General features: G+C 52.7%; 1 protein-coding gene and 1 non-coding gene across 2 annotated transcripts in view; both read left to right on the top strand.

Moving 5' to 3' along the window:
• Positions 1 to 1,666: 1,666 nt before the first annotated feature.
• On the top strand, positions 1,667 to 1,739 carry TRNAR-CCU (transfer RNA arginine (anticodon CCU)). Its single transcript has one exon. It is a non-coding gene; the product is annotated as a tRNA-Arg (tRNA).
• A 6,987-nt stretch (positions 1,740 to 8,726) lies between these two features.
• FBN3 (fibrillin 3) overlaps positions 8,727 to 27,861 on the top strand; it is a 69,984-nt gene continuing 50,849 nt past the window's right edge. Inside the window, exons 1-18 of the mRNA XM_059888607.1 lie at positions 8,727 to 10,120; positions 10,260 to 10,342; positions 10,838 to 10,936; positions 11,120 to 11,215; positions 11,459 to 11,554; positions 13,312 to 13,509; positions 13,621 to 13,746; positions 13,886 to 14,011; positions 18,234 to 18,386; positions 18,496 to 18,681; positions 19,206 to 19,349; positions 19,419 to 19,538; positions 19,675 to 19,800; positions 23,658 to 23,780; positions 23,919 to 24,194; positions 24,496 to 24,549; positions 26,323 to 26,448; positions 26,540 to 26,665. Coding sequence (XP_059744590.1) covers positions 9,924 to 10,120; positions 10,260 to 10,342; positions 10,838 to 10,936; positions 11,120 to 11,215; positions 11,459 to 11,554; positions 13,312 to 13,509; positions 13,621 to 13,746; positions 13,886 to 14,011; positions 18,234 to 18,386; positions 18,496 to 18,681; positions 19,206 to 19,349; positions 19,419 to 19,538; positions 19,675 to 19,800; positions 23,658 to 23,780; positions 23,919 to 24,194; positions 24,496 to 24,549; positions 26,323 to 26,448; positions 26,540 to 26,665 — 2,455 coding nt within the window. The 5' untranslated portion in view covers positions 8,727 to 9,923. The remainder of the gene's footprint in view (positions 10,121 to 10,259; positions 10,343 to 10,837; positions 10,937 to 11,119; positions 11,216 to 11,458; positions 11,555 to 13,311; positions 13,510 to 13,620; positions 13,747 to 13,885; positions 14,012 to 18,233; positions 18,387 to 18,495; positions 18,682 to 19,205; positions 19,350 to 19,418; positions 19,539 to 19,674; positions 19,801 to 23,657; positions 23,781 to 23,918; positions 24,195 to 24,495; positions 24,550 to 26,322; positions 26,449 to 26,539; positions 26,666 to 27,861) is intronic.

Below are 27,861 nucleotides of genomic sequence, written 5' to 3'. Positions count from 1 at the left end.
CACAACTACCAAGCCTGTGCTCTGGAGCTGCAGCTACTGAGCCCACGTACTGCAGCTACTGAGCACAGCCTGCACAGCCTGTGCTCTGCAACAAGAGGAGCCACCGCAAAGAGAAGCCTAAGCACCACAGCTGGAGAGTAGACTCCACTGTCCACAGCTAGAGAAAAAAGACTGCACAGCAATGAAGACCCAGCACAGCCAAGAATAAAATAAACTTTAAAATAAAACTATATGTAGAAAAATGGACAGCAATGAAAAAAAATTTTAAGTGGACAGCGTAATGATGTGATGTAAATATACATTGTGCAATTACTGCTTAAGCATTTTAAGTGTGCATTTACGTGCTATTAAGCACATTCACATTGTTGGGCAACCATCCCATCATCCATCTCCGGTACTTTTTCATCTCCCCAAACTGAAGCTCTGTCCCCATGAAACACTGACTCCCCATCCCCTCCCCCAGCCCCTGGACCCACCGTTTACTTCCTGTCTCTGTGGATCTGACTCCTCGAGGGACCTCCTATGAGTGGGATCAGACAGTATTTGTCTTTTGTATCTGGCTCTTTTTACTGAGCATCATGTCCTCAAGGTTCACCATGTTGTAGCAGGTGTCAGAATCTCCTCCCTTTTAAAGGCTGAATAATGTTCCATCAAATGGAGCTAAAGAGGGTGGGAGAAAAAGGAGCCCTCCTACACTGTGGGTGAGAATGTACATTGGAACAGCCACTGTGGAGAACAGTATGGAGTTTCAGTTAAAAAATTAAAGCTAGACCTACCATATGATCCAGCAATCCCACTCCTGGGCACATATTCTGACAAAACCCTAATTCAAAATGATACATGCACCCCAGTGTTCATTGCAGCACTATTTATAACAGCCAAGACATGGAAGCAACCTAAATGTCCTCTGACAGATGATTGGATTAATAAGATGTGGTACATATAGACAACAGAATACTACTCAGCCATAAAAAGAATGAAATAAAGCCATCAGGAGCAACATGCATGGACCTAAATGAAGTAAGCCAGACAGTAAGAGAAACGTTGTGTGACATTACTTATATGCAGAATCCAAAAAATAAGATACAAATGAACTTACTTACAACCTAGAGATAGATTCGCAGACATAGAAAATAGACTTATGGCTAACCGAAGGGGAAAGCAGGAGAAGGATATAAATTAGGAGTTTGGGATTAACATATACACACTGCTACATATAAAATAGATAACCAATAGGAACCTACTGCATAGCACAAGGAACTACACTCAAGGAATAACCTATAATGGAAGAGAATGTAGGAAAGAATGTACATTTGTGTATATATGTATGTATAACTGAATCATTGTGCTATTCACAAAACGAGCACGACATTGTAAATTAACTACGTTTCAATAAAACTTTTGAAAGATGATATATATATATACATATAATAGAACCACTGTACTGTACACTTGAAACTAACACAATAATGTAAAAAAACTATACTTCAATTCAGTGGTATGTGGCAGCTGGGATGGGAGGGGAGTTTGGGAAGAATGGGTACATGTATACTTATGTCTAGTCCCTTCCCTGTTCAGCTAAACAGTCACAACATTGTTAATCAGCTACACCCCAATACAAAATAAAAAAATTTTTTAAGAAGTAAATAAATAAATTCAAGAGTGTTTCCTGGTGGTCCAGTGGCTCAGACTCTGAACTCCTAATTCAGGGGGCCCAGGTTCAATCCCTGGTCAGGGAACTAGATTCCACATGTTGCAACTAAAGATTCCATGTGCTGCAATTAAGGCTCAGTGAAGCCAAACAAATAAAGTAAAAATAAGTTCTAGGTAAGTTTAAAAAAAGAAAAAATAAATTTTATCCCAGTCCCCCAAATAAATAAAAAGTAATAAAAATGATAATCATTAAGAGGTACTTCTTGGTTTACAAGTAAAACAAATGTTTCCAAAGAGGAAAAAAAACAAGGACGAACAATGCATATGGAGGCCAGCGTTTGTGTTCATGGTTGAAGAATAAAGAATATATGTGTACGTATCAAAGACAGGGGTTTCTGCTGTCTCCCTCTGCTCAGCAGACTGAGGTTTGCTGCTTTGTGAGTCAAATCTGCCTGTGTTCTTTAGGGCTCTGGGGACGGGATGAGTGACTTGGGGATTCTGTGCCTCCATTTCAGTTCAGTTCAGTTCAGTTCAGTCGCTCAGTCATGTCTGACTCTTTGTGACACCATGAATTGCAGCACGCCAGGCCTCCCTGTCCATCATCAACTCCCGGAGTTCACTCAAACTCATGTCCGTCGAGTCGGTGATGCCATCCAGCCATCTCATCCTCTGTCGTCCCCTTCTCCTTCTGCCCCCAATCCCTCCCAGCATCAGGGTCTTTTCCAATGAGTCAACTCTTCCCATGAGGTGGCCAAAGTACTGGAGTTTCAGCTTTAGTATCAGTCCTTCCAATGAACACCCAGGACTGATCTCCTTTACCCATCTGTATAATGGGGACAGAAGAGCCTGCCTCAGGGGTCTATTGTGAGAATGTGTAGAGGGGGCTGTCATTCCTGCAGAACCAGATGGGGAGGCCGTCTGGGTCCAGCTGTTCTCTCTGCTCCTCCTAGCCTGCGCCTGACCTTCTCGGGGCCTTCCCAGGGAACTCCAGAACGCACCACTCCCCCCGCACCCTGCCACCCCGCCCCAACCCTGCCTCATTCCCAGGCATCCAGCCAAATTCCCTGGCCATGTGCTCCATCCTCCCTAAGCCCAGCTGCTTCCTGTGCTCAGACAAAGAGAGCTCTGTCCCCAGACTACCAGGCCACCCCCCGCGGCACAGACTGCAGCCCCCCCCCCGTCCCACCATGTGTCTGTCCCCAGCCCTGGCCCTGTGCTCCTGGGCACACGCTGCCAGCCATGTGTCCCTCCTTCCCTTAGACTCACGTTACTGGCATCTACGAGTCTTCTAGGCCTGGACACATACAGCTGAGTTCTGTCTGCAAGAGGGCAGTCCAGGACAGTACCGAAGGTCATGGGGCTGGGGGGTGATGTGGGGAGAAAGAATAGAGCTAGAATGACTCAGACATTGCACAGTGACCCTCCAGGATGACAAGTGTGGGGCGCTCAGCGGAGGATGAATGCTGTGACCATGTGACAGGGACAGGAGACAATGAACAGGAACAGGGGGTGATGTAGACAGTGTGACAGCAGCAGGTGCCCCTGAGGAGGCAGTGTGACAGCAACAGGTGACAGTGTAAGAGGACAATACCCGAGGGATTGGTGTGATGTTGGTTGGGCGGTCGTTTTACAGTGATAAGGGACAGCAGAGAGCGAGGCAGTGAGAGATGACAACACTCAGATACAGCCATGGTGGGGACTTCAGTGGTGGTCCGGTGGTTAAGACCACACTTCCAGTGCTGGGTGCACGGGTTCAATCCCAGGTCGGGGAACTAAGACCCCACATGCGGTGCGGCGTGGCCAAAGAAAAAGACTGCCTCGGTGATGACGGTGACAGCATCAAGGGAGACGGTGGGGCAGGACCAGCGACTGGTGACGAGACAGAGCCAACACAGCATATGGGACTTTTGCTGCCTCCTTAGTCAGAGGACTAAGATGACCTTTCCCTGGGTCTCGGACATGCCCCCTTCACAGGGCAGATCGAATGACAAAATTTCAAGACACTGGATCTCCATTCTCCCAGGCACCTTGCTGCAAGGTGGGGGCATAAGCACCCCCCGCCACAGTCCTCCAGCCAAGTGACTTTGGCCCCAACTTTGATGGATGGTGGCATCAAGAGTGGGACCCCTTTGAAGGATGAGGGAAAGGATAATTAGGGAGTTTGAGATAGGCATGTGCACACTGCCATATTCAAAATGGATAACCAGGGTCAGGAAGATCCCCTGGAGAAGGAAATGACAACCCACTCCAGTATTCTTGCCTGGAGAATCCCTTAGACAGAGGAGTCTGGTGGACTACGGTCCACAGGGTTGCAAAGAGTCGGACACGCTGAACCAACTTAGCATGCATGCACAGGGAACTCTGCTCAATATCATGCAGCAGCCTGGGTGGGACGGGAGAATGGATACACGTATATGTGTGGCTGAGTCCCTTTGCTGTCCGCCTGAAACTATCACGACACTGTTCATAGGCTATACTCCAAATAAAGTAAAAAAAAAATTTTTTTTTAATTAAGTGGACTCCCCTGGGTTCTGTTTTGCTGAGGTTGGCTTCAGTTTGGTTTCCAGAGTCCAGGATTGCCAAGCACCATTTGAACTGGAGCAGAGAAGGAATGGATGGTGTTTCAGTAGGACCAGATCTCTGGGTGGTTTGGAGGTGCCTCTGCTGGCTGCAGGACCCCAGAGATCCTGTACTCCACCAAGCACCCTTTCTGCCAAGACTGATTTCTGTGGCTTGCTCTTTAAGAATCCTGACACTCTGGGTGATGGTGTTTGTGGGTGACAATGTCACGGCAATAAGGGAAAGGTGTAATGGTAACAGGAGGCCACACGAATGTCCCAGGCAGGGGAGCAAACCAGAAAACAGCAAGGTGTCGGCTGGATGGGAGACAAGGAGGTGACAGCAGAGGGGGACGCTGACGGATCACCGTGTAATAGGAATCTGGCAGTCAGTTGGTGTTGACGGGGAAACCGTGACTTGCTCTGCCCTTGTGGCAGTGTTGGGGGTGGCATTGGCAAGCTTGGGGGGAGGGTAAGAGCGCCCACATGGCTTCACGATGGTGTAATGTAGTGAGTGACCCTGTCGGTAAGGGGCAGGCATGCAACAGACTCGTGCAGTGGAAGGCAAGAGGGCACACCAGCAGTGAGGAGGATCCAATGGCAGCAACAGCCCCTGCTGTCACGGTCCCTTTTGTGTGTCACTAAGACTTCCAACGGCCCCACACTGCCTCTGTCTCACCACACCTGACCGGTTGCTCCTCCCCTGGTTTCCAGAGAGCAGGTGGGGGGAATTTTTTGTTTTTATTACTTATTTATTTTTGATTGCACTGAGTCTTTGTTGCTACAAGCAGGCTTTCTCTAGTTGTGGCGAGTGGGGGCTACGCTTCAGTTGTGGTGCTTGGGCTTCTTATTGCTGTGACTTTCTCACATGGTGGAGCTCTAGGCACGTGGGCTTCAGGACTTGTGGTGCACAGGCTTAGTTGCTCCGCAGCATGTGGGATCTTCCTAGATCAGGGGTCGAACCTGTGTCCCCTGCAGTGGCAGGCAGATTCTTATCTACTGCCCTACGAGGGAAGTCCAGGTAGGGAGAAGTCTAGAAGGAATGGCTGCCTGATGCACCAGCCTTCCATGGGGCTTAGCCATGGAGGTATTGGTCGTGCGTGTCCCCAATGTGGGACCGTCCCTCCCCACCTTCCACATGTAGGCTGGGCTGTTTCTGGGGCAGCAGGAGCCTAGCCCAGTGCCCGTGTAAGACATATTTGGTGGCTGAAGAACAGACCAGGGTGGACCTTGGCAAAGGAGCCTAAGAGAGACAAAGGCGTTCTAGGAAAGCTGACTCATCCTCGGCAGCCCCTGACCCTTCCCACACTGGAATCCCATACCTCTGTCAACTTGATCTTGGGGTTCCTTCCCTAGCCACTCTCCCCACATCCTACCACCCCTCCTGACCCTCCTCACGGGCCCCAGGAACTCTGTTTCAGCCAGGATGTCCTCAATCTTGTCCCTAAAGTTTCCCTCTGCCTCATGCTCCTCCAGCCCAGCCCCGGAGCTCTCACTGCTCCCCAGACCAGTTCTAGTTCTCCCCATGGAGAACCTTCTAGAGTGACTCCTCTTCCTGGGAGCCCATTAGGGCTCACCTCAGGGGTGGGGCATAGCCCCTCTTGTCCATGATCTGCTGCGCAGGCTCCTGGCCCCTACTCACCCCTCCAGCCTCTATTTGTCCTCTTTCCCTTTCTCCCCTCCCTGAAAGCTCCAGTCTTACTCAGTTCCCACATGTTCCACACGCTCCTGTTTTTGGGCATTTGCCTGTCCTACCCTCCGCTTTTCATGGGTGTTCCTTTCCACTGAAGACTGATGCTGAAGCTCCAATACTTTGGCCACCTGATATGAAGAGCCGACTCATTGGAAAAGATCCCGATGCTGGAAAAGATTGAAGGCAGGAGGAGGAGAGGGTGACCGAGGATGAGATGGTTGGATAGCATCACTGACTCAATGGACATGAATTTGAGCAAACTCCAGGAGATAATGGAGGACAGTGAGTCGACATTACTTTGCCAACAAAGGTCTGTCTAGTCAAAGTTATGGTTTTTCCAGCAGTCATGCATGGATGTGAGAGTTGGACTATAAAGAAAGCTCTGAGTGCCAAAGAATTGATGCTTTCAAACTGTGGTGTTGGAGGAAACTCTTGAGAGTCCCTTGGACTGCAAGGAGATCCAACCAGTCCATCCTAAAGAAAATCAGCCCTGAATATTCGTTGGAAGGACTGATGCTGAAGCTGAAACTCCAATATTTTGGCCATCTGATGTGAATAACTGACTCATTTGAAAAGACCCCGATACTGGGAAAGATTGAAGGCAAGAGCAGAAGGGGGAGACAGAAGATGAGATGGTTGGATGGCATCAGCAACTCAATGGACATGATTTTGAGCAAACTCTGGGAGATGGTGAAGGACAGGGAAGATTGGAGTGCTGCAGTACATGGGGTCGCAAAGAGTCAGACATGACTTAGCGACTCATCAACAACAGCAACAATTGAGCCTTCAAGACTCCCATTCCCAGGCAGAATGCTTCTTTCTTTCTTGCCCTCCTAGAGTCCTTCTCTCTGGTCCAAGAGTATCATAGAGTCAGGTCTGTCTCTTGGGACCTGTATTGGGAGATTATAAGAGTTCTCTCTCTCCTAGAGTTTTTTGGTGATGAAATGAGATTATACGTGGGACTTCTCTGGTGGTCCAGTGATTAAGAATTTGCCTTTGAATGCAGGGGACTTGGGTTCCATCCCTGGTCAGGGAACTAAGATCCCACATGCTTTGGAACAACTAAGCCCTCATGGCCAGCAACTAGAGTCTATGCATTGCAAAGGAAGATTCTACACGAGGCAACAAAGATCCTGAGTGCCCCAACTAAGACCTGATGTAGCCAAATAAATAAGGTAATGTGTATGAAACTCTTAACAACATGCCTAGCCCATAAGCACCTGCTAAATATTACCTCAAATGGTTATTTGCTATTTATTTTTTACATTCCAGAAGTGCTATGATGGAGGCACCATCAGCATAATCAGTTTTGGGAATTCAATAGGGTAAACTAATTATTTGGCACGGGCAGGGGATTTTTGAACTGGACTTTGCCAGATGCATAGGAGTTTGCTGAGGGGACTAACAGCCTCAGGTCCAACAGCTTCTGACTAATCTCCATATCAAGGATGGCAGGTGGTGTCTGTTCTCAGAGGTGGGAAAGCAGTGGGGAAAGCTAGAAATTTTTGTTTGGGATCTGAGTTCCAGCTAGAGAGCAAAAATTCTGAAATTCAACTTCTGTGACAGCTGGAGAAGCTGAGGCTCAGAAGGGCTAGACCTTTGGACTCTTTAAACTCTTCGTTTTGAGAATCAGATTAAAAAAAAAAAAAATGCGGACCTCCTTCCCAGAAAACGCATCTCTGGTCAGCTTTTTGCCTACATTGTTAGGGGCTTCCGGAGCTTAGTCTAGTTAAGAATCCAGGCTCCAGGTAGCCAGGTAAGATTCCCCAGTCACCCTTGGAATTCTCCGGGCTCAAGGGAGAAGGCGGCGGCTCGGGGAGAACACAGGAAAGAGCCTCCAGGTGAGTCCTGGGACCTTTCAGGCTGGATCTCTTCCAGGCCACACCAAATCACAGCCCCATCTTAGGGCCACCACCAGCTCAATTTCTACCCCAAAACGCGGTCCCCACAGCCTCCCCGCGCCCCGTCTCAGGCAGCGCCTCGGGTCTGTACTCCCGCCCCATCCCATTTCTTCAGCCCCTCGGAGTTTCACCCAGAGCCCCAAGCCTTCCTCCAGCTCCAGCCCCTCCCCGAGGCCCGGGATCTGAGCCTCCGGCCCCCCGCCCCGGGAGCTTCTGAGGTGCAAACGTGCCCTCCCCCAGCTCCTCCCGCCCTCCGACCACCCCCCCCGCCCCCCCACCCAGAGTGGCAGCTCTGGGCTGGGAACTCGGCGGGGTCGGCCTCTCGGTTTCGCGATCCCGCCCCGGGCCCCCCGGCGCCGCGCCGAGCGGGCCCTCCGACGCCGAGCCCCGCGCGTCCGCTTGTCTCGCCTGCCTCCACGCGCGCCGGCTGGCAGGTAAGGGACGCGCGGGGCCAGGGGCAGGCGGAGGAACCGGAGAGCAGCGGGTGGGGGGAGGCCGAGGCAGGAGGAGGGGGCCGGGGCGACGGAGGGGGAGGGGATTCCTTTGTTTGCAGCCGGCGGCCCCGGCCCCAGCCCCCTCCCCTCCCCGCGCTCCTCTCGGCGCCGGCGTTGGGGCGCGGGGACCCGGAGGCACCGGAGGGGCTCGGTCCAGGGTGCGAGCGCGGCCAGACCCACACCCGCAGGTGAGGGCGGGACCGAGCCTGGTGGCGGCTCCCGGGCCTCTGTCCCGGGCCCTGCCCGGTGGAGAACGCGGCCCGCGGGCTCGGGGGGCGCGCGCGCCCTCCCCACTAGCCCCTACACCTCGTTCGCGGATCCTGGGATTCCTCGCTTTCCGTCCCTCCGGTTACCCCCACCCCTCTGCCGCCTCGTGGAGAGCGCGCTGTCCCATTCATTCCATAAGCTCCTGGGCGCGGTTCTCAGAAGCAAAGTTGAGGGGTGAAGGAGGGAGCTGGGTCAGGCCACGCCGGAGACGGAGGTCCCCCGGGCCCCGAGGCTGCGTAGAGAAGGCGTCCACCGAGCGCAAAACAGCCTGGACGGCTTGGAAGCCAGAAGAGTGCCCTTGACTAGTGGGGCCGACTTTCTCGCTTCCCCGCCAGAGGTGACAAAGGTCTTTTCCTTTTCCGAGGACCTGAAGACCACCTGGTCAAACTCTCATGGCCCAGAGAGGGGCAGCCGCCAGCCCAAGGGCACACAGCACACTCCCCATCCATTCTGCCTCCAGACCCAATTCCTTTCCTCCCTAGTGCGGAAAGCTGGACTTGAAAGGGGCCCCGTGATGGCCACTTGGTCTACCTTCTCTTCCCCAAGGGCCCAGCTCCTGTCCTCCTAGCCTTTGTCCAGTCCTCTCCCTGCCAGGAGTGGCTGTGTCCCCATCCCTTCCCTCCCGTCCTTCCAGGTTCCAGAGAGAACCAGGCACCTCCTGGAGCGTAGGGTCCCCTTGATTTTCTTTCCCCCCATCTCCTCTGCCTGGACTTCAGCTCCCACTCAGCCTCTTACTAAATGTGTGTTGACCTCAGTTTGCTCCTCTTTGAAGTGGGCGCAATAGCTGTCCCTTCCCTGCTGGACAGAGGGGTGTTCTTGCCAGTGGGAAGTTCCAGTCTGTGCCCCAGAGCTCCTGCAATCCTCCTTAGATGCCTGGCCCAGCCTCCTCAACTGCGTACTTCCTCTGGGGCCCTTATATGCCCTCCTGCACGCTGGCATACGTCCACTTCTGTCCTTGTTTCTCCCACTTAGAGTCCTACAAGGGCTCTCCACTGCCCTGACCTACAAGTGGGAGCTCCAGTACACAGGTATGCCCTCCTGAAACACCGCAGCCGCCACCCGCCCCTCCTCTCCACTCAAAGGTCCAAGGTCTTCTTGCCTTTGCTCCCAGGGTGCTGTCTCTGCCTTGACACCCTCCTCTCAGTTGACGCCATCACTGAGACATCACACCTCCTCCGGGAAGCCTCCCCTGACGGTTCACCTGCTTGCGGGTTGGGGTTGGATGCCTCCTTGGGCCCCCATCAGCACCCAGTTTCTCCATCCGGGCAGCCTTCCCACCACTCCTGGTTCTCCTGGGTGCCCAAGGGCTTCTTGGGGTTGACTCCGCCTCCTCTCCGCAGCCTCCGAGGGACGTATCATGATTCTGGAGGGTCCGTGCTTGACAAGGAGAGGAGCCAGCCCCCTCACCGTGGCCTGGGGCCCTCTGGCTCGGCTCCTGCTGGCCTGGACAGCCCTGTTGTGCGTGGCGGGTGTCCAGGGCCGTTGGGATGGGGCTGTGCAGCCTGCCGGTCTCGGAAGTGTGCGCAGGCGTGGCAGCCCTGGCTTCTTGCAAGGGTGTGTGGTACCCGGGATGCTGAGAGGCCCCTGGGATCTGGGCTGGGCCTGGGCTGGGCCATCCTGCTGGGTGGGAGAACGAGGCCCAGGGGACGTCCAGCCAGGTAGGGGCTCACCTGCCTCTCCTGCTCTCCTGAAGGCCTAACGTGTGCGGCTCCCGCTTTCACGCCTACTGCTGTCCTGGCTGGAGGACGCTGCCCGGTGGGAACCAGTGTGTTGTGCGTGAGTGCCGCTGCCTTCTGGGGGGCTGGGGGCGGGGGTGTATGGAGTTAAGCCATGGAATTGGCCTTGCCTGTGTCCTCAGGCTCCCAAGCCACCCAATCATGTTTCTTTGCCTTACAGCTTCCCTGTGTCTGTCTGCTTGTCAGTCTGTCTGTCTTTCTGTCTTGGTCTTTCTCTAAGTCCCTGTCTCTGTGTCTATCTCTGTCTGTCTTTTTCTCTGTCTCTTTTTGTTTCTCCACCCACACCCCATTCTAGTGGGTCTGGAATCTGACTCTGTTCGCAAGAGACCTTCCCTCTCACCGCCCCCCTACCCCAGCACAACAGCCAGCATACCAGTACCCTCCAACTTCTGTCCTTACTGCTCAGTGCTTCGGGCCCAAAGAACACCTCTGTCTCCCCGCGGCTCCAGCAGAGCTTCGGTCCTCCGGGCCCACAGGGGGTGGGGATGGTAGAAGATTTGAATCCTGGCCTTGACCGCCGCCTGCTGCCCTCCAGCCATCTGTAGGCACGCCTGTGGCCAGGGCTTCTGTTCCCGACCCAACCTCTGTGCCTGCGCTGATGGGAAGCTGGCCCCCAGCTGCGGGGTGAGCCGAGGTGAGCAGGAAGTGATCCCCCACCCCAGGGGCGGGAAGAGGAGGTGAATGGCTTCTGGAAGCCTCTGGAAGTTTCCAGGCTGGTTTTGCTGAAGGACCAGAGCCAGGCTGGACACTTCTAATCCCAGAGCCTTGAGCAGGTATCTCAGGGCTTTCCTGTGTGTGCCCTGCTCCCTGCTCACAGGGTCAGGGTGCAGTGTGAGCTGTATGAATGGGGGCAGCTGTCGAGGGGAGTCTTGTCTGTGCCAGAGGGGCTACACAGGCACCGTGTGTGGGCAACGTAAGTACCCCCCATGCACACCTGGGCTTGGGACCCCGGAGGCCAGGTCTCTGCTATCGTCTGCCTACTGCCCACCGGTCCCTCTTCTGGGACCAGGATTGGAGGGGACACACTCATTGTTACAATCTTATCCCTCGGTCTGGGCTGGGTTGCGGGGATTCCTGTGTGAAGAAATGCTCACTCGGGCCTCAGCTCCCTCTACTGTTGGGGAACCTCAGGCCACCCCCTTCCCTTCCTCCACAGCTGTCTGTGACCACGGCTGCCACAACGGGGGCCGCTGCATTGGGCCAAACCACTGTGCCTGTGTGTACGGCTTCATGGGGCCTCAGTGTGAGAGAGGTACCAAGCTGAGCATGGGGAAGGGGTCAGCAGGGAAGGGGCACTTCCTGAGATGTGGTTGGACCCCTGGAGGGTCCAGTAGACCTCCTCTCTACTGTCCTTGCTGCTCAGAAGGACAGAGAAACTGTCTACTCCCGGGAAGGAAATCAGGGAGGGCTTCCTGTAGGAAGGGGTAAGTTGGAGTTCATGAGATGGACAAGGCCCCTTATGCTGCACCCCTACTGTCAAAGTGACCCCACAGGCTGAGGTGGGAGGAGTCACCTGTTGCGAGACTGTCACCCAGGCAAAGACAGTGGTTGCAATGAGAAGTTGGATGCAGGGCAGCAAGGGAAGGAGACAGTGATGAACCTCAGGTGTGCTCTGAAAACTGAGGGGCAGGTGGGTGCAGGGAAAGGCAAGACACTCAGGTTGTGTTGGCTGAGGAACCTGTGGGTCACCAAAGGGGCAGCTGGATACCCAGGTCTGGGGCTGCCACATCTATGGGATCTGAAGCCCCATGGATGTTTGAGGTTCTTGGGGAAGAAAAGGGGGGCGTGATTTAAGGGTCCACCAAAGAAATGGAGCCCAGCCACCAGCATCTGGGAAGGAGAAGGTGAAAAGGAGTGTGTGGCGATGGGGATGCCCAGGCCAGTGAACCACCAGAGTGCCTTGCTTGGCCAAGGAGCCCAGAAAGGCAAAGACGGGAAGAGCCCTGGGACTGACCCCAGCACGGGGGCTGCTGCTGAGGCCCATCTGTGACTGGAGCCAGTTTGGGGAGGATATAGCCACAAATCAGAAGCTGGAGGGGCTATGGGTTGCCTGGGTTCCAGGGTGGGCTTTGGGAAACTGGATTTGGCAAGAAAACAGAGCTGGAATTTGGGCTGACAGAGGGGGAGCAGTCAGGGTGGCTGAGGGAAAGTGAAGATTAGTGGGGAGGGTGAGAGAGGAGGGGCCTGGTGTGGGGGCTGGGAGGTGGGGGCCCTAGAGAGAGGCAGGGCTGGGTGCTAGGCAAGAATGAGTGGGGATTCCAGGGTCCTGGGAGGCTGAGGTGAGAGTCTGGAAACTCTGTTTTGCTTAGGCAAGTCAGGCCTGTGTCAGAGCTCCTCTCCATACGGGCCTGGGGGCTGGCTTTGGCTTCTCCTTCTGGGAGGGGCTTCCCTTGGTCCAATGCCAGCCCCTTGATTGGAGCCATCTGGAGCATGGAGCCAGGAAGTCACATCTGGGCCCATGCCCGGTGATGGGGGGACTGATGAGACCACCTTCGGCTGGGCGGGGATTCAGCGATGAAGAATTGTAGGTTCAGAGCATTTGGTGGATGCTGGGTCCCTCCCGGAGTCTGGGAGATTCGGCAGAGCCGGAGGTTGCTCAGGGATGGGACCAGCTCTCTAGCAAAGCGTCCGTGGGTCCCTGCCCAAGCCTGCAGGGAGGGTGGGCCTGGGGGAGGCGGGGGGGTCTCCAGACATGCTCTGAGCTCTGTAGGCTTGGAGGTCCTGGCTTCTGTTGGAGGTTGGTTGCACATTGCTTTGGAGAGAAAGGGTTTTGAAAGATGAATAGGAGTTCATCAGGTAAGGGAAGGGAACAGTATGAGTAGAGGCTTGGGGTCAGGAAAAAAAAAACAACCTGGTGTGTTGGTATAGGGAGGCTGGGAAGGTGGCCACAGCAGTAGTCCAGGCCAGAGAGGTGGAGGCCTGTGCTGGGCCTGATGGGATGGAAGTGCAGATGGTAATGGGGGAGGTGGGGCAGGTTGAGGCCAGCTGCCACATCCATCTGCCCTGCAGACTACCGGACGGGGCCCTGCTTTGGTCGAGTGGGCCCTGAGGGGTGCCAGCACCAGCTGACAGGCCTCATCTGCACCAAGGCGCTCTGCTGTGCCACTGTGGGCCGGGCCTGGGGCTTCCCATGTGAGCTCTGCCCAGCTCAGCCACATCCCTGCCGCCGGGGCTTCATCCCCAATATTAACACGGGGGCCTGCCAAGGTAAGTAGAGGGGGCCAATATGTGAGGACAGAGGTCCTGGGAACCAGGGCTGAGTGGGAGCCCTTGGCAGCTTTGGTTTCCTCCTCTGACGGGTCTCTCATCCCCTTGCAGATGTGGATGAGTGCCAGGCTGTGCCAGGCCTGTGCCAGGGGGGCAGCTGTGTCAACACTGTGGGTTCCTTTGAGTGCCGCTGTCCCACTGGACACCGGCTCAGTGAGAACAGTGCCAAGTGTGAAGGTGGGTGATGAGGAGAGGTTGGGACCTCCTCTCTGCTCTGCTCTGAGCGGCTCAGTCTCCCCCTGAAGGGAGGAGGAGGAGGTGGGATAGGGCTGGTGGGGGACCGTGCCTGGCTCTGACCCAGCATTGATCTGTATAGATGTGGATGAATGTCTCAGTGTGCCAGGCCTCTGCTCCGGGGGTGACTGCACCAACACAGTTGGGAGCTACGTGTGCACCTGTCCCCATGGTTATGCCAGCAGCCTGGACGGCACTCGCTGCCTAGGTGAGCCAGGGCTCGGGGTAGGGTAGGGGGCTGAATGGGCAGATGCCAGGTAGGAGACAGACCCCTTGCTCATCTATCTCTGCAACCTTCTGGTCCTAGGGCTTCTCTAGCCCTTCAATTTCTATGTCCTTCTGTGTTTTTGGACCCTGGTTTCCATCCCCTCAGAAATTCTGGCTCCTTACACTTTGGTCTTTATGCTCTCTTGACCCCAGTCTGCAAGCCCCTCTAGCCCCCATCTCTAAGGCCTTTAGCTTTCTGGTCTCTTATCTTGGTCTCCTGGCTTCAGTGCATTCCCCCTCCCCCATGCCCCTCTACCCCTAGGACTCTATGTCCTTCTGGCTTACTGGGTGGTTGTCATTCTTGCCTTCCTGGCCTCTGTTTCTATGCCCCTCTGGCCCTCTGCCCCTCTAGCCCCCATCTCTATGCCCTTCTGCCCCTCTAGCCCCCATCTCTATGCCCCTCTGGTTCTCTGTTCTCCATCCTCCATCTGTATGTCCTTCTGCCCACTGGACTCACTGGCCCCAGTCTCTGTATCCCTCTTTCCTCTCCTGAAGACTTTTTAAAAAGTACCCATCTTCCCCTACACCCTGTCTTTGAGATAACTGAGGCCCTGAGAGGGGAGGTTTGCTTGAGCCAAATCCACGTGTAGAAGAGATAGTTACCCACACACAGCTCCCCAGACCCCTCACCCTGCTGCCACCAAAGTGGAGGCCTCTGGTCTGTGCCTCTCCCTGGATACCCACCCTCCTGTAATCCCCCACACCCCACCTGGCTGGGGCAGGGGGATCCTTGGGCTCTCTCTCTCCATCCTGTTGTCTTGATGAGCTGCTGGTTAGACTTTAGAGGCAGCTGACAGGGCTAGCCAGAAACACTTGTGATGCGGTATGGGCAGAGCCTAGGTTTGGTGAGACAAGGTGGGCTTGGCAGGTCTCCAGCACCACCTGGGCCCCTCAGGCTGGATCTCTACTAGGCAGGACCGAGAATGTTGTGTTTGGTGTTCTGCCAGTGTGCCGTGGCCAGTGCCAGACCTATTTATTCCTCCACCTCTTGGGACCATCTTGGTTGGCATGGTGACTAGCTCTGGGCACGTCCCTTGGACTGTGGGGGCCTTCCCCAGCTACTAAATAGAGGAGCCTAGATTTGAATCAAGGTCAAGTGTTCTCTGAAAATGAGCTTGCAATTCAGTCCTGTGTTCCAAGTGACCCAGGGCAAGTTCCTTAACCTCTCTGCTTAGCCTCAGCTGCCTTATGTGTGAAGTACTGGCAGTACTTACCCATTTTACTGTTCACTAACTCAGTCATGTCTGACTCTCTGTGGCCCCACGGACTGCAGCTCACCAGGCTTCCCTGACCTTCGCTATCTCCTGGAGTTTGCTTAGATTCGTGTCCCTTGAGTTAAGGATGCCATCCAACCATCTCATCCCCTGTCACCCCCTTCTCCTCCTGCCCTCAATCTTTCCCAGCATCAGGATCTTTTCCAATGAGTCAGCTCTTCACCTCAGGTGGCCAAAGGATTGGAGCTTCAGCATCAGTCCTTCCAATGAATATTCAGGGCTGATTTCCTTTAGGATTGAGTGGTTTGATCTTCTTGCAGTCCAAGGGACTCTCAAGAGTCTTCTCCAGCAGCACAGCTCAAAAGCATAAGGAGAGGGTTATATATTTATGGAGTGATTCACCCAGGGGTGGAAGTAGGGGTACTAAGTACACATTCAGAAACACAGGGGAGCAGAGAAGTTGGGTTTGTGACCACTTAGCAGAGCCTGATCACAGTAGGTGCTTAATACTTGGATTTTGTCTTGTCCTCCCTACTAGAAAGGCAGCTGCTTGGTCAAATACCCTGGGGTTCAGGAACCTGGCTTCCTATCCCTCCTCACTCTCCAGCAGCTGTGTGACCTTGAACAAGTCTGATGACCTCTTCTTGCCCGGGCAGGCACAGCCGTGGTGGAGTGCCAGGGATGATGCTGGAATTGCAGAACTCTGACTCCTACTCATGCACCTGGGGCCCCTCCCGCCCCCGCTGCCAGGTGCATGGGGGTGTGTCTGGGGAGGTAGAAATGCTAGCCGTTTTCTCAGCCTTGGGCAGCTCAGGGGTGGCTACAAGGGCCCTCCATGCCGGTTGGAGGGGTTTTTCCACTGTGGGCCACTGGCTAACATTTGTGGATTTTCAAACCTAAAAATATGCTCTTTTAGAGTCAGAACCCAAGAAATCTGATCACCGAATAAAGCCGTCAAGACATCACAGTGGAAGTGTGTCAGTGGTTTTTGTAGCTGGAGAGCTTCTGCCTCAGTTTCCCCAGGGGCTGCCGCTATGAGTCTGCCAGTCTGCTCCCCTGTTGTTCAGTTGCTCAGTTGTGTCTGGTTCTTTGAGACCTGGTGGGCTGCAGCATGCCAGGCTTCCCTGTCCATCACTCTCTCCCAGAGTTTGCTCAAACTCATGTCCATTGAGATGGTTGATGAGTCAATCATCTCATCCTCTGTCGCCCCCTTCTGCTCCTGCTCTCAATCTTTCCCAGCATCAAGGTCTTTTCCAGTTGAGTCAGTTCTTCTCATCAGGTAGCCAAAGTGTTGGAGCTTCAGCTCCAGCATCAGTCCTTTCAATGAATATTCAGGGCTGATTTCCTTTAGGATTGAGTGGTTTGATCTTCTTGCAGTCCAAGGGACCCTCAAGAGTCTTCTCCAACACCACAGTTCAAAAACATCAATTCTTTGGCATTCAGCCTTCTTTGTGGTCCAGCTCTCACATCTATATATGACTATTGGAAAAACCATAGCCTTGACTAGATGGACCTTTGTTGGCAAAGTAATGTCTCTGCTTTTTAATATACTGTCTAGGTTGGTCATAGCTTTTCTTCCAAGGAGCAAGCATCTTTTAATTTCATGGCTGCAGTCACCATCTGCAGTGATTTTGGAGCCCAAGAAAATAAAATCTCTCACTGTTTCCATTGTTTCCCCATCTATTTGCCAGGAAGTGATGGGACCAGATGCCATGATCTTAGTTTTCTGAATGTTGAGTTTTAAGCCAGCTTTTTACTGTCCTCTTTCGCTTTCGTCAAGAGGCTCTTTAGTTCCTCTTCACTTTTTGCCATAAGAGTGGTGTCATCTGCATATCTGAGGTTATTGATATTTCTCCTGGCAATCTTGATTCCAGCTTGTGCTTCATCCAGCCCTGCATTTCGCATTATGTACTCTGCATATAATTTAAATAAACAGTGACAATATACAGCCTTGACATACTCCTTTCTCAGTTTGGAACCAGTCTGTTGTTCCATGTCCGGTTCTAACTGTTGCTATTTGACTTGCATACAGGTTTCTTTGGAGGCAGATCAGGTGGTCTGGTATTCCCATCTCTTGAAGAATTTTCCACAGTTTGTTGTGATCCACACAAAGGCTTTGGTGTAGTCAATGAAGCAGAAGTAGATGTTTTTCTGGAACTCTCTTGCCTTTTCTATGATCCAATGCTGTCTAGGTTCGTCATAGCTTTTGGTCCCCTGGTCCCTCTTCAGATTAAAAGCCTCTTGGGTTTCTGCAGAATGCCCAGGGCTGGCAAGCGAGACCACCCAGCTACAGATTCCAGCATCTCTGTTTGAGCATCCAGCTTGACTTCCCACTGAGGCAACCCCCCTGAACCTGGGGTCTTCCTCAGTGTGGTTGAATATCCCAGGGAGCTTACTAACAATGCCAGTGTTCAGTATGGGACACTATTGCTTGGCATGAGCCCAAACCTCCTTCTCTGGGGTAATTTGGAAATCTTGGTTTATTACCTCTTGGTTTAAACTTGGTTTAATCCTCTCAGTGAGGATCGCCCACGTGCCAGATAGAGTGCACTCTGCAACATTTTTCTGATATGAGTGCCCTGAGCATCTCTGGTCCGTGGATGGTGAAACTGAGGCGCAGAGAGGCAAGGAGGTCTGTCCTGCAGATGGTGCTGGTGGAGCTGGGATGTGCAGTCTGGTAACTGGTCCTCAGGGTTTCCCAGGTGACTCAGCAGTAAAGAATCTGCCTGCCTGCCAATGCAGGAGATGCAGGTTCGATCCCTGTCTGGGAAGATCCCCTGGAGGAGGGAATGGCTAGCACTCCAGTATTGTAGCCTGGAGAATCCCAAGAATAGAGGAGCCTGGTAGGCTACAGTCCATGGGGTCGCAAAAGAGTCAGACACGACTGAACAGCGACTGAGCACACATGAACGGTCCTCCCTACCCCTCCCACCCCGCCCCCTGCTGCAGACCACCGTGCTGGCACTTGCTTCTCGGTGCTGATTGCAGGCCGCTGTACTGGAGACCTCTCAGGCCACTACACCCACAGGCAGTGCTGCTGTGACAAGGGCAGGTGCTGGGCGGCTGGCCCAGCCCCTGAGCTGTGTCCTCCACGAGGCTCTGGTGAGTGGCTGGGGGTGCCTCCCACCTTCCTCTACCCCAGAGCTCAGCCTGCAGGGTGGGGACCCAGGGGTACAACCGAGGCTTAACTTCCAACCCCACTCCCTTGCAGATGAGTTCCAGCGACTGTGTGCCCCGGGACTCCCGCTCCTGCCTTCCTATCCAGGCCCCTTCCCCAGCCTCCCTGGCTTCGGATCCAGTGGTGGTGTGGGTCCTGGCCCAGGGCTGGCACGGCACAGCCCCCACGGCTCCAGTGGTCGTCGGGTTCCCAGCCTGGGCCTTGGAGATGGCAGCATTGGTGAGGACTTGGGAGGAGGGGTCCAAGACCCCTCCAGGGGAAAAGGGGATCCAGGCCTCAGGGTCTGGACTGGGCTTTGGAGTGGGGGTCATGGCCTGGGCAGTGGGGATGGGAGTACTGACAGTGGTCTGGGGGTGGGGGCAGATTGGAGATCCCAGCCTTCAAGGCCAAGTTTGAGCTTTGGGTGAGGGTCTAGGGCTGGAACTGGAGAAGGAAATGACAACCCACTCCAGTATTCTCGTCTGGAGAATCCCTTGGACAGAGGAACTTGGCGGGCTACAGTCCAGGGAGCTGCACAGAGTCAGAGACGATTGAAATGACTTGGCATGCACACTAGGGCTGGAATGGGGGTCCGGGGTCTCAGGCAAGTGGAGCATCTGAATTTAGGGCAGGACGCTGGGCTATAGTGGGAGAGCCTGGCCATAAGGGCTCTGAGTATGTGTCTGAATCCAGAGGTGAGGCCCAGACCCAGGGGCCCAGCCCTCAGTCAGGCACCCGCCCCCCTCCGTCGGCTCCACCCGCAGGCACAGCCACACTGAACCAGACCATCGACATCTGCCGGCACTTCACCAACCTGTGTCTCAACGGCCGCTGCCTGCCCACCCCTTCCAGCTACCGCTGCGAGTGTAACGTGGGCTACACGCAGGACGTCCGGGGGGAGTGCATTGGTGAGCGGTGGCTGGGCGGGGGTGGGGGCGCGCCCTGCCAGACTCGGGCTCAGAGTCCTCTGCCTGCAGATGTGGATGAATGTGCCAGCAGCCCCTGCCACCACGGAGACTGCATCAACACCCCCGGCTCCTACCGCTGTCGGTGTCACGAGGGTTTTCAGGCGACACTCACCAAGCAGGCATGCCTGGGTATGGCCGTCCCTTGGAAGTGGGGGTGCCAGGGGGCCTGGCTGGTGGAGCCTGCATCTCTGGCCCGAACTGGAGTCTTGGGGGTGCTGGGAGGACGCCTGCTGACCACCCGCCTGCCTTACCCCCCACCCCCCAGACATAGATGAATGCATCGCCAGCAGTGGCCTCTGCCATCACGGCCGCTGTGTCAACACGGAGGGCAGCTTCCAGTGTGTCTGCAATGCAGGCTTTGAGCTCAGCACTGACAGCAAGAACTGTGTGGGTGAGTTGAGGGTGGGCGGGTGGGGAGGGGGCTTCTGGGCCTCAGTAGCTGCCTTTTAGTGTCTCCTTACCTCTTTTTAAGAAAAAAAATATTTATTAATTTATTTGGCTGCAGCAGGTCTTAGTTGTGACATGCAGGATCTTTGGCTGTGACATTCGAACTCTTAGTTGAGACGTGTGGGATCAGTTCTCTGACCAAGGATCGAACCCAGGACCCCTGCTTTGGGAGGTTGGAGTCTTAGCCATGGGACCACCGAGGGAGTCCCTACCTTGCTTCTCGCATCTTGCCACTCCTGCTCCATCACTCCATCCTGTCTTTGGATGGAGCCTCTGCTTCCCTTCCTGAGCCCAGCCAGCCCATCTGAGAGCCTTCCTGTGGTCTGTCCACTCTCTACCCGTGCCTTCATTCTCCCCTTCCTTGGAGTCAGGTGACTCCCAGGAAGAGGCCTCTGGGGTAAGACTGTGCTGTCTGCTTCTGCCCCTGACAAGCCCCTCATCTGCCTCCAAGAGAGGTGGGTCAGGACCATGGAGAGCTCCTTGGTCTCAGATTCCCTGTGGGGTATGGGGGGTGCCAACTAAACTCCCCATAGCTTGTGGGGGCCACTAGGGATCCCCTTTGTCCTCTTCTGTCACCCTGTCTGAGACCTGCCTTAATCTTCCCTCACTGGGAAGGATTTTTTTCCTTTCTGTATTCATTCTTTTTTTTTTTTAATTTATTTTTTTATTGAAGGATAATTGCTTTACAGAATTGTGTTATTTTTTTGCAGAGCGTTTACTTTTTATCATTAGATAGATTTAGAAAGTTGATTATCAAATGAGCTGTTTTCTTAGCATTAATGTGAAGTACAGTAATTTATTTCCACGCATAAATCATTATTTTTATTTACATTGTTTTTTATTAGTTAGATATCACCTACTGAAATTAATTTCTATTTATTTTTGGCTGTGCTGAGTCTTCATCACTGGGCACAGGCTTTCTCTAGTTGCAATGAGCAGGGGCTGCTCTAGTTGCTCGGCATGCGCTTCTCATTTCAGTGGCTTCTCCTGTGCTCTCTCTGTGGAGCACGGGCTCTAGGGTGCACAGCCTTCTGTAGTTGCAGCACATTGGCTCAGTGGTCGTGGCTCCCAGGCTCCAGAGCACAGGCTCAGTAGTTGTGGTGCATGGGCTTAGATGCTCCACGGCATGTAGGATCTTCCTGGACCAGGAATTGAACCTGTGTCTCCTGCATTGGCAGGCAGATTCTTCACCACTGAGCCACCAGGGAAACCCTGTACTGAAATTAATTTTGATTAATTCTAATGATTAATTCATTGTTTCACATTTTACCATCAGATCTTTAATGTTGCCTTCAGATCTCTGCATAGTCTGTAACCAGTAAGAGTTGATGAAATCATTAGTTTGGTCTTTTTATTTTCTTTTGATACATATAAACTTTTTCATTAATTTTTTAAAGTATAGGTGATTTACAGTGTTGTGTTAGTTTCAGATGTATAGCAAAGTTTCAGATTCTTTTTCTTTATAGGTTATAAAATACTAAGCAAAGTTGCTTGTGCATTCATTCATTTTTAAAGACCCTTTTAGCTTCTGTATAGCTATGTAACTCTCATACCATAAAAGTAGCCTCTTAAAGTGTACATTTCAGTGGCTTTTAGTACAAGCATGACCACAGTCTAAGTTTAGAACCTCTTCATCACCTCCTCTGCATTGGCAGTCATTCCAGAATCATCTATCCTCCTTCCCCGCCCCCGCCCCCACCCCTCAGCAGGAGACTAGTCTACTTTGTGTCCCCATGGATTTGCCTGTTCTGGGCATTCTGTATAAATGGACTTGCACACTCTGTGGCCTTTTGTGACTGGCTTCTTTCACTGATGCATCACATTTTCAGGATCCGTCCATGTGGTAGCACATGTCAGAATGCCATTCCTTTTTATTGTCAAATGCCATTCCATTATATGAGCAGACAACATCTTGTCTCTACCGGCTTCAGCTGGTGGCTATTCGGGTTGTTTCCGCTTTTGCTGTTATGGATAGTACCTCTGTGGAAGCTCACCTGCACAGTTAGGTGTGGACCTTTTATGTATTCTTTATGTTTTTGCTCTCCCTATCTCCATTTCTCCCTCCCTCCCTTTCTTCCTTCTTCCTGCTTCAGTCCTTTTTTATTTAACACTGTACTTTGGTAAACAAATCATTTCTGCACTGCACTGACTGCCGCCTTTTAAATTAAACTATTTTTCAAGAGGGGGTTTTTGGAAAAAAATGTTTATTTATTTGGCTGCATCAGGTCTAAGTTGTGTCATGCAGGATCTTTCGATGCCGCAGACAGGCTCTTGGCTCTGGTGCATGGGCTTCTCTCTAGTTGTGGGATGTGGGCTCCAGAGCACGCAGGCTCCGTAGCTGTGGCACTCCAGCTTGGCTGCCCCACCACAAGTGGGATCCAAGTTCCCTGATCGGGGTCTAACCAGAGTCCCTGGCATTGGAAGGTGGATTCTTAACCACTGGACCACCAGGGAAGTCCCTAGACTATTTTCTTGTTAGCTGATGGGTTTTGCCCTTTCCTTTTTAAATGCAGGTACGATTCACACAAGATAAATTTAATCATTTAAAAGTGAAAATCTCAATAATTCCCAATGTTGTGCAACCACCTTTCTTTGTTTTTTAAATAGCATTTTTAAAGGTTTTTAAAAATAACATGTATTTCTTAAAAGTTAACACTTGCACAATAGGAAATCAAAAAACACAAGCAAAAAGCTAAAGTCATCCATCAGCACAAGCAGTTTACTGTTTGCTGTGTCCTTCCAGGTCTCATTTGTGTATTTACACAACTAAGCATCCATGTTTATGTATTAAAGATCATACGGTTATATATTAATAATGAATATCATGATGTGTGAAACAGCATTTTTAAGTGAACAATTTGGTGGCATTTAGGATATTTCCAATGTCACGCAACCACCATCTCATTTATGCAATTCTTTTTTGCATTTTTAAGAATTATGGGACAATTACACAGTGTAAAATTGACCATTTTAACTCTTTTTTTCCATTATAGTTTATTGTAAAATATTGAATATGTTCCCTGTGCTATAGCGTAGGACCTTGTGTATCTATTTTATGTAGAGTAGTTTGTATCTTACCCTTTGTAAGGGAACAATTCGGTGGCATTTTTGTACATTTGTAATGTCATGCAACCACTACCTAATTTTTTCAAATTTTTTTGCATTTTTTATCGTGGCGAAATATACACAACTTTTTTATTGTTTTGGATGCTCTAGCTTTTCATTGCTGCTCACAGGCTTTCTCTAGCTGTGGCGCATGAGCTTCTCATTGCAGAGTATAGGCTGTAGGCACTCGGGCTTCAGTAGTTATGGCACATGTGCTTGGTTGCCCCTCGGCACGTGGGATCTTCCTGGACCAGGGATAGAACCTGAGTTCCCTGCATCGGCAGGCGGGTTCTTTACCACTGAGCCACCAGGGAAGTCCCTACATAACATGTTTATCGTCTTAACCATTTTTAAATGAATAGTTTGGAGGCATTTAGTGAGATGTTGTGCAGCCACCACCTGACTTATTTAAAGGACTTTGAACACCTATTCATGGAGCACCTATGTGTGCCAGGAGGGAAGATGCAGATATGAGCTAGTGGTGCCAGTTGGCCCCAGGGGAGTTCACAGTCCTGCAACCTAGTACCCATGCCAAACTAGTCTCTGACAGCCATGTCTCATCCTATCAGGCTCCCACAGCCCCGGGAGCAGTTCCTGGAAACATGAGGGCCGGGCTGGTCTACCTGGCAGGACTGGCCCAATGAAAGGGTGGGTGCCAGGACCCTGCAGGGACCCAGCCTCTCCTGGTATCCCCAGACCACAACGAGTGTGCAACCACCACCATGTGTGCCAACGGAGTGTGCCTGAACGAGGACGGCAGCTTCACGTGTCTCTGCAAACCCGGCTTCCTGCTGGCACCTGGTGGCCGCCACTGTGTGGGTGAGAAACTGCAGGCTGGACCATAGGGGAACCCATGGGGATGGGGAAGAAGAGGAGAGGGGAGGTAGCAAGTGCGGGTAGGGGGTGGGGATGCGGTGGCTGGGACCCATTGCAGTGCCCCCTGCACGACCCCTGCAGACATCGATGAGTGCCAGACGCCAGGCATCTGCATGAATGGTCACTGCACCAACACTGAAGGCTCCTTCCACTGCCGCTGCCTTGGGGGGCTCGCGGTGGCCGCCGATGGTCGAGTGTGCGTGGACACCCACGTGCGCAGTACATGCTATGGGACCCTCGACCAGGGCTCCTGCGCCCGCCCCTTCCCTGGTGCTGTCACCAAATCTGAGTGCTGCTGTGCAAGCCCGGCCCATGGGTTTGGGGAGCCCTGCCAGCTGTGTCCCCCCAAGAACTCTGGTGAGAGCCTCAGCTGCCCCGCCCCCATGAACTTTCCACGGCCCCGCTTTCCTTTAGTCCTTGCTTGTGGTTTATAACTGCGGGGGGCAGGAGGGGACAGTGGTGGTGGGGGGCTTGGCTCCCATGGGGTGGGGTGGATGTCTCTCCCCCAAGAAGAGACAGAAGGAAAACTGTTCTTCCCACTGGAGCAGGCATCTTAGTCCTAGACCCTTGCCCAGCCCCAAGGGGCCACGTCTTGGGCGTGGCTTGGCTTCAGCAATGGCCAATGACCGCCCCCCTCTCCCTGTTCCTGCCACCACAGCTGAGTTCCAGGCCCTATGCAGCAGCGGTCTTGGCATCACCACGGATGGCAGAGGTGAGCGGGTTGGGGCTGGGACTGAGGGCCAGGGACGTGGTTGGGAACCCGGTCAGGTCACCGGGTTTCACAAAGTATTACAGGCTGGGAGGGCATTCTCCCATAGCTGTGGAGGCTAAGTGTCCCAGATCAAGGTGTGAGCAGGGGTGGCCTCTTCAGAGGCTGTGAGGAAGAGTCTGTCTCACACCTCTCTCAGTGTCTGGCACTTAGCTGTTAATCCTTGCTTGGTCGAAGCATCTCCCTGATCTCTGCCTTCATCCTTTTTTTTTTTTTTAATTTACAATGTTTCTGGTGTACAGCAAAGTGATTCAGGCACTATATATACGTATGATATGTATAATTTTCAGTATATATATATTTTAGTATATATATACATACATACAGTTTTTAGATTTTTGCCCTTATAGGTTATTATAAAATATTGAATTTAATCCTCATGCTATACAGTAGGCCCTTGTCTGTTTTCTGTTTTATATAGGGTAATGTATATATGTTAAGGACTTCTTCCCGGGTGGCTCAGTGGTAAGGAATCAGTGCAGGAGTCATAGGAAATGTGGGTTTGATCCCTGTGTTGGGAAGATCCCCTGGAGCAGGGCATGGCAACCCACTCCAGTATTCTTGCCTGGAGAATCTCATGGACAGAGGAGTCTGGAGGGCTACAGTCCATGGGGTTGCAGAGTCAGACACTACTGAAGTGACTGAGCACACATGTAGGCACATATATATGTTAATCCCAAACTCCTCTGCTTTCCTCTCGACACAGGGTTCGCCCTGTGTGTCTGTGCCCAGACCTCCACTTTTATAAGGATACAATCATATTAGAATGCACTGTATGTCCATCTCCAAATAAAGTCACGTGCTGAGGTGATCCTGGGGATGAGGACTCCAACCTATGACACCATCCTTTCCTGTTACAGCCTTCCTGCCTGAGCAACAAATAAAAGGATTTAGGATACAGCCAGGTTTCCCATCCACCACTGGGTCATGGGGGCAGGGCAGATGTCCAGCGCCCCTCCCTCAGTTAAAGGGACAGATTCTGGATCCAAATGCCTGGGTTTAAATCCCAGCCAGCATTCTTTTTTTTTTCTTTCATTTTTGATATATAGGGCTGCCTATTCCTACCCCCTCTTTGGCTGTGCCATGAGGCTTAGGGGATCTCAGTTCCCTGACCAGGAATTGAACCCACGCCATGGCAGTGAAAGTACTGATTCCTAACCGCTAAACCACCAGGGAACTCTCCAGGCCCTACTGTTTACTGACTGAATACTGATCAAGTTACTCCCCATCTCTGCACCTCCTTTTCTGTAAAGTGGATATACTCGTAGGTCCCATTTCAGGGACGTTGTGAGGACCAAATAAGTTAATATACTCGGCACAAAACAGTAAGCATCTTATAACATTAGTGATTATGATTGTACTTTAAAAGAAATTGTTGCTGATGTAATAATGTCTGTTCCATGAGTTCCACACTGGGGACAGTTTGCCACCTCCCAGGTGCCATTTGGCAATGTCTGGACAAATATTGGGGAGGGCGCTCTTTACGGCATTTCATGGGTAGACGCTGGAAATGTGGCTCAACATCTATTGCACAGGTTCCCCCCTCCCCCTGCACAAAGCAAAGAATGATCCGGCTCCAGTTATCCATGATGTTGAGAAACCCTGGTTTCCAGGGAAAGGAGGCAGGGTCTAGGTTGGAGCTCTGGCCCCGGAGGACCTGGCTTCTGGAGCCTCCAGGGAACCAGGGCAGCTGCTGATGCCATCTTCCTGCTGCAGACATCAACGAATGTGCCCTCGACCCCGACGTCTGTGCCAACGGCATGTGTGAGAACCTGCGGGGCAGCTACCGCTGCATCTGCAACCTGGGCTACGAGGCAGTCGCGGATGGCAGGGAGTGCACTGGTGAGCGTGCCGGGCGAGTGGACGGGCGGAGGGGTGCCGCCCCCACTGCACACCCCTCACCCCACTCTCTGGCCCCATGCCCGCCTTGCAGATGTGGATGAGTGCGCCCTCAACAGCCTCCTGTGTGACAATGGGCGGTGCAGGAACAGCCCAGGCAGCTATAGCTGCTCCTGCCCTCAGGGCTTCAGCTTCCGGCCAGACACAGAGACCTGCGAAGGTACAGGGTCCTGGGGGGCACACAGACATGCACACACACACAAGTACTTATGCACACTGCATGCTCTGGGTACACACATGCTGCCAGATGCATGTATACCTGCATTTACCCACACAGACATGCTCAAAGCCATACATGTATTCATAGTCTCACAGTTACACTCTTAGGTACACACTCACACAGTACCCACATTCACACTTATTCTTACTGATGCGAAGAGCCAACTCATTGGAAAATACCCTAATGTTGGGAAAGATTGAGGGCCTGAAGAGGAGGGGGCAACACAAGATGAGACGATTGGATGGCATCACTGACTCAATGGACATAAGTCTGAGCAAACTCCAGGAGATGGTGAAAGACAGGGAAGCCTGCGTGCTGCCGTCCATGGGGCCACAAAGAGTCAGACATGACTAAGTGACTGAACAATTCTCACTCTTTACACATATACTCATAACCAGAGTTACACCCTCAAAGGCACACCCTTATACAGACACTCTGACGTTCACACACTTGATGATCACTTGATTACACACACCAGTAGTCACACAAAACAGACTTACACACCCATATTCACACTCATAGTCACAGTCCCACACATCATACACTCTCATGTGCACACACTCAAAGACACGTGTGTGTCCACATTTTTACCCTTCCGCACACTTAGGCTCACAGCCACACACACTAATATGTGCAGATGCCACATACCCACACAGTTGTGCATTCACACACTTAAATATACTCACACACAGGAATGTGCCCACCCGCCCTCACACACACTTTGTTGCAATGACCTTGTCCATTACAGACCCCTGGGCACTCACAGATACCTGCACGAGCAAGCGCGTGCACACACACACACACACACACACACACACAGAGTTAAGCGCAAGCCTCCGGCAGACTGCCCCCTCTCCCACCACAACGAGGTCTCCCCGTCTGGGTTTTCCTCCTGCCTCTCACTCTCGGCCTCTCTTGTACCATGAGTGACCCTTGCAGGGCCACCGTTCCCCACCGTGCCTGTCCCTGTACACTTTCACCCGTGCGGGCTCCCAGGATCCTGCGTGTCGGCGTGCACGCGCAGGTGCACTGCACAATTTAATGCAAACCCGCGCCTCTGCGCCTGCCCAGTCCGTTCCCTCGCCTTCTGACCGCATGCGCCCCCTGCTGTTGGACTTTGGCAGCGGCGGAGGGGA

This window comes from Bos taurus, chromosome 7 (assembly GCF_002263795.3).
Source record: "Bos taurus isolate L1 Dominette 01449 registration number 42190680 breed Hereford chromosome 7, ARS-UCD2.0, whole genome shotgun sequence".
In the NCBI taxonomy this organism is placed as follows: Eukaryota; Metazoa; Chordata; class Mammalia; order Artiodactyla; family Bovidae; genus Bos; species Bos taurus.
Note: the sequence above shows the minus strand (reverse complement) of the source record. Positions and strands in the feature narration are given on the sequence as shown.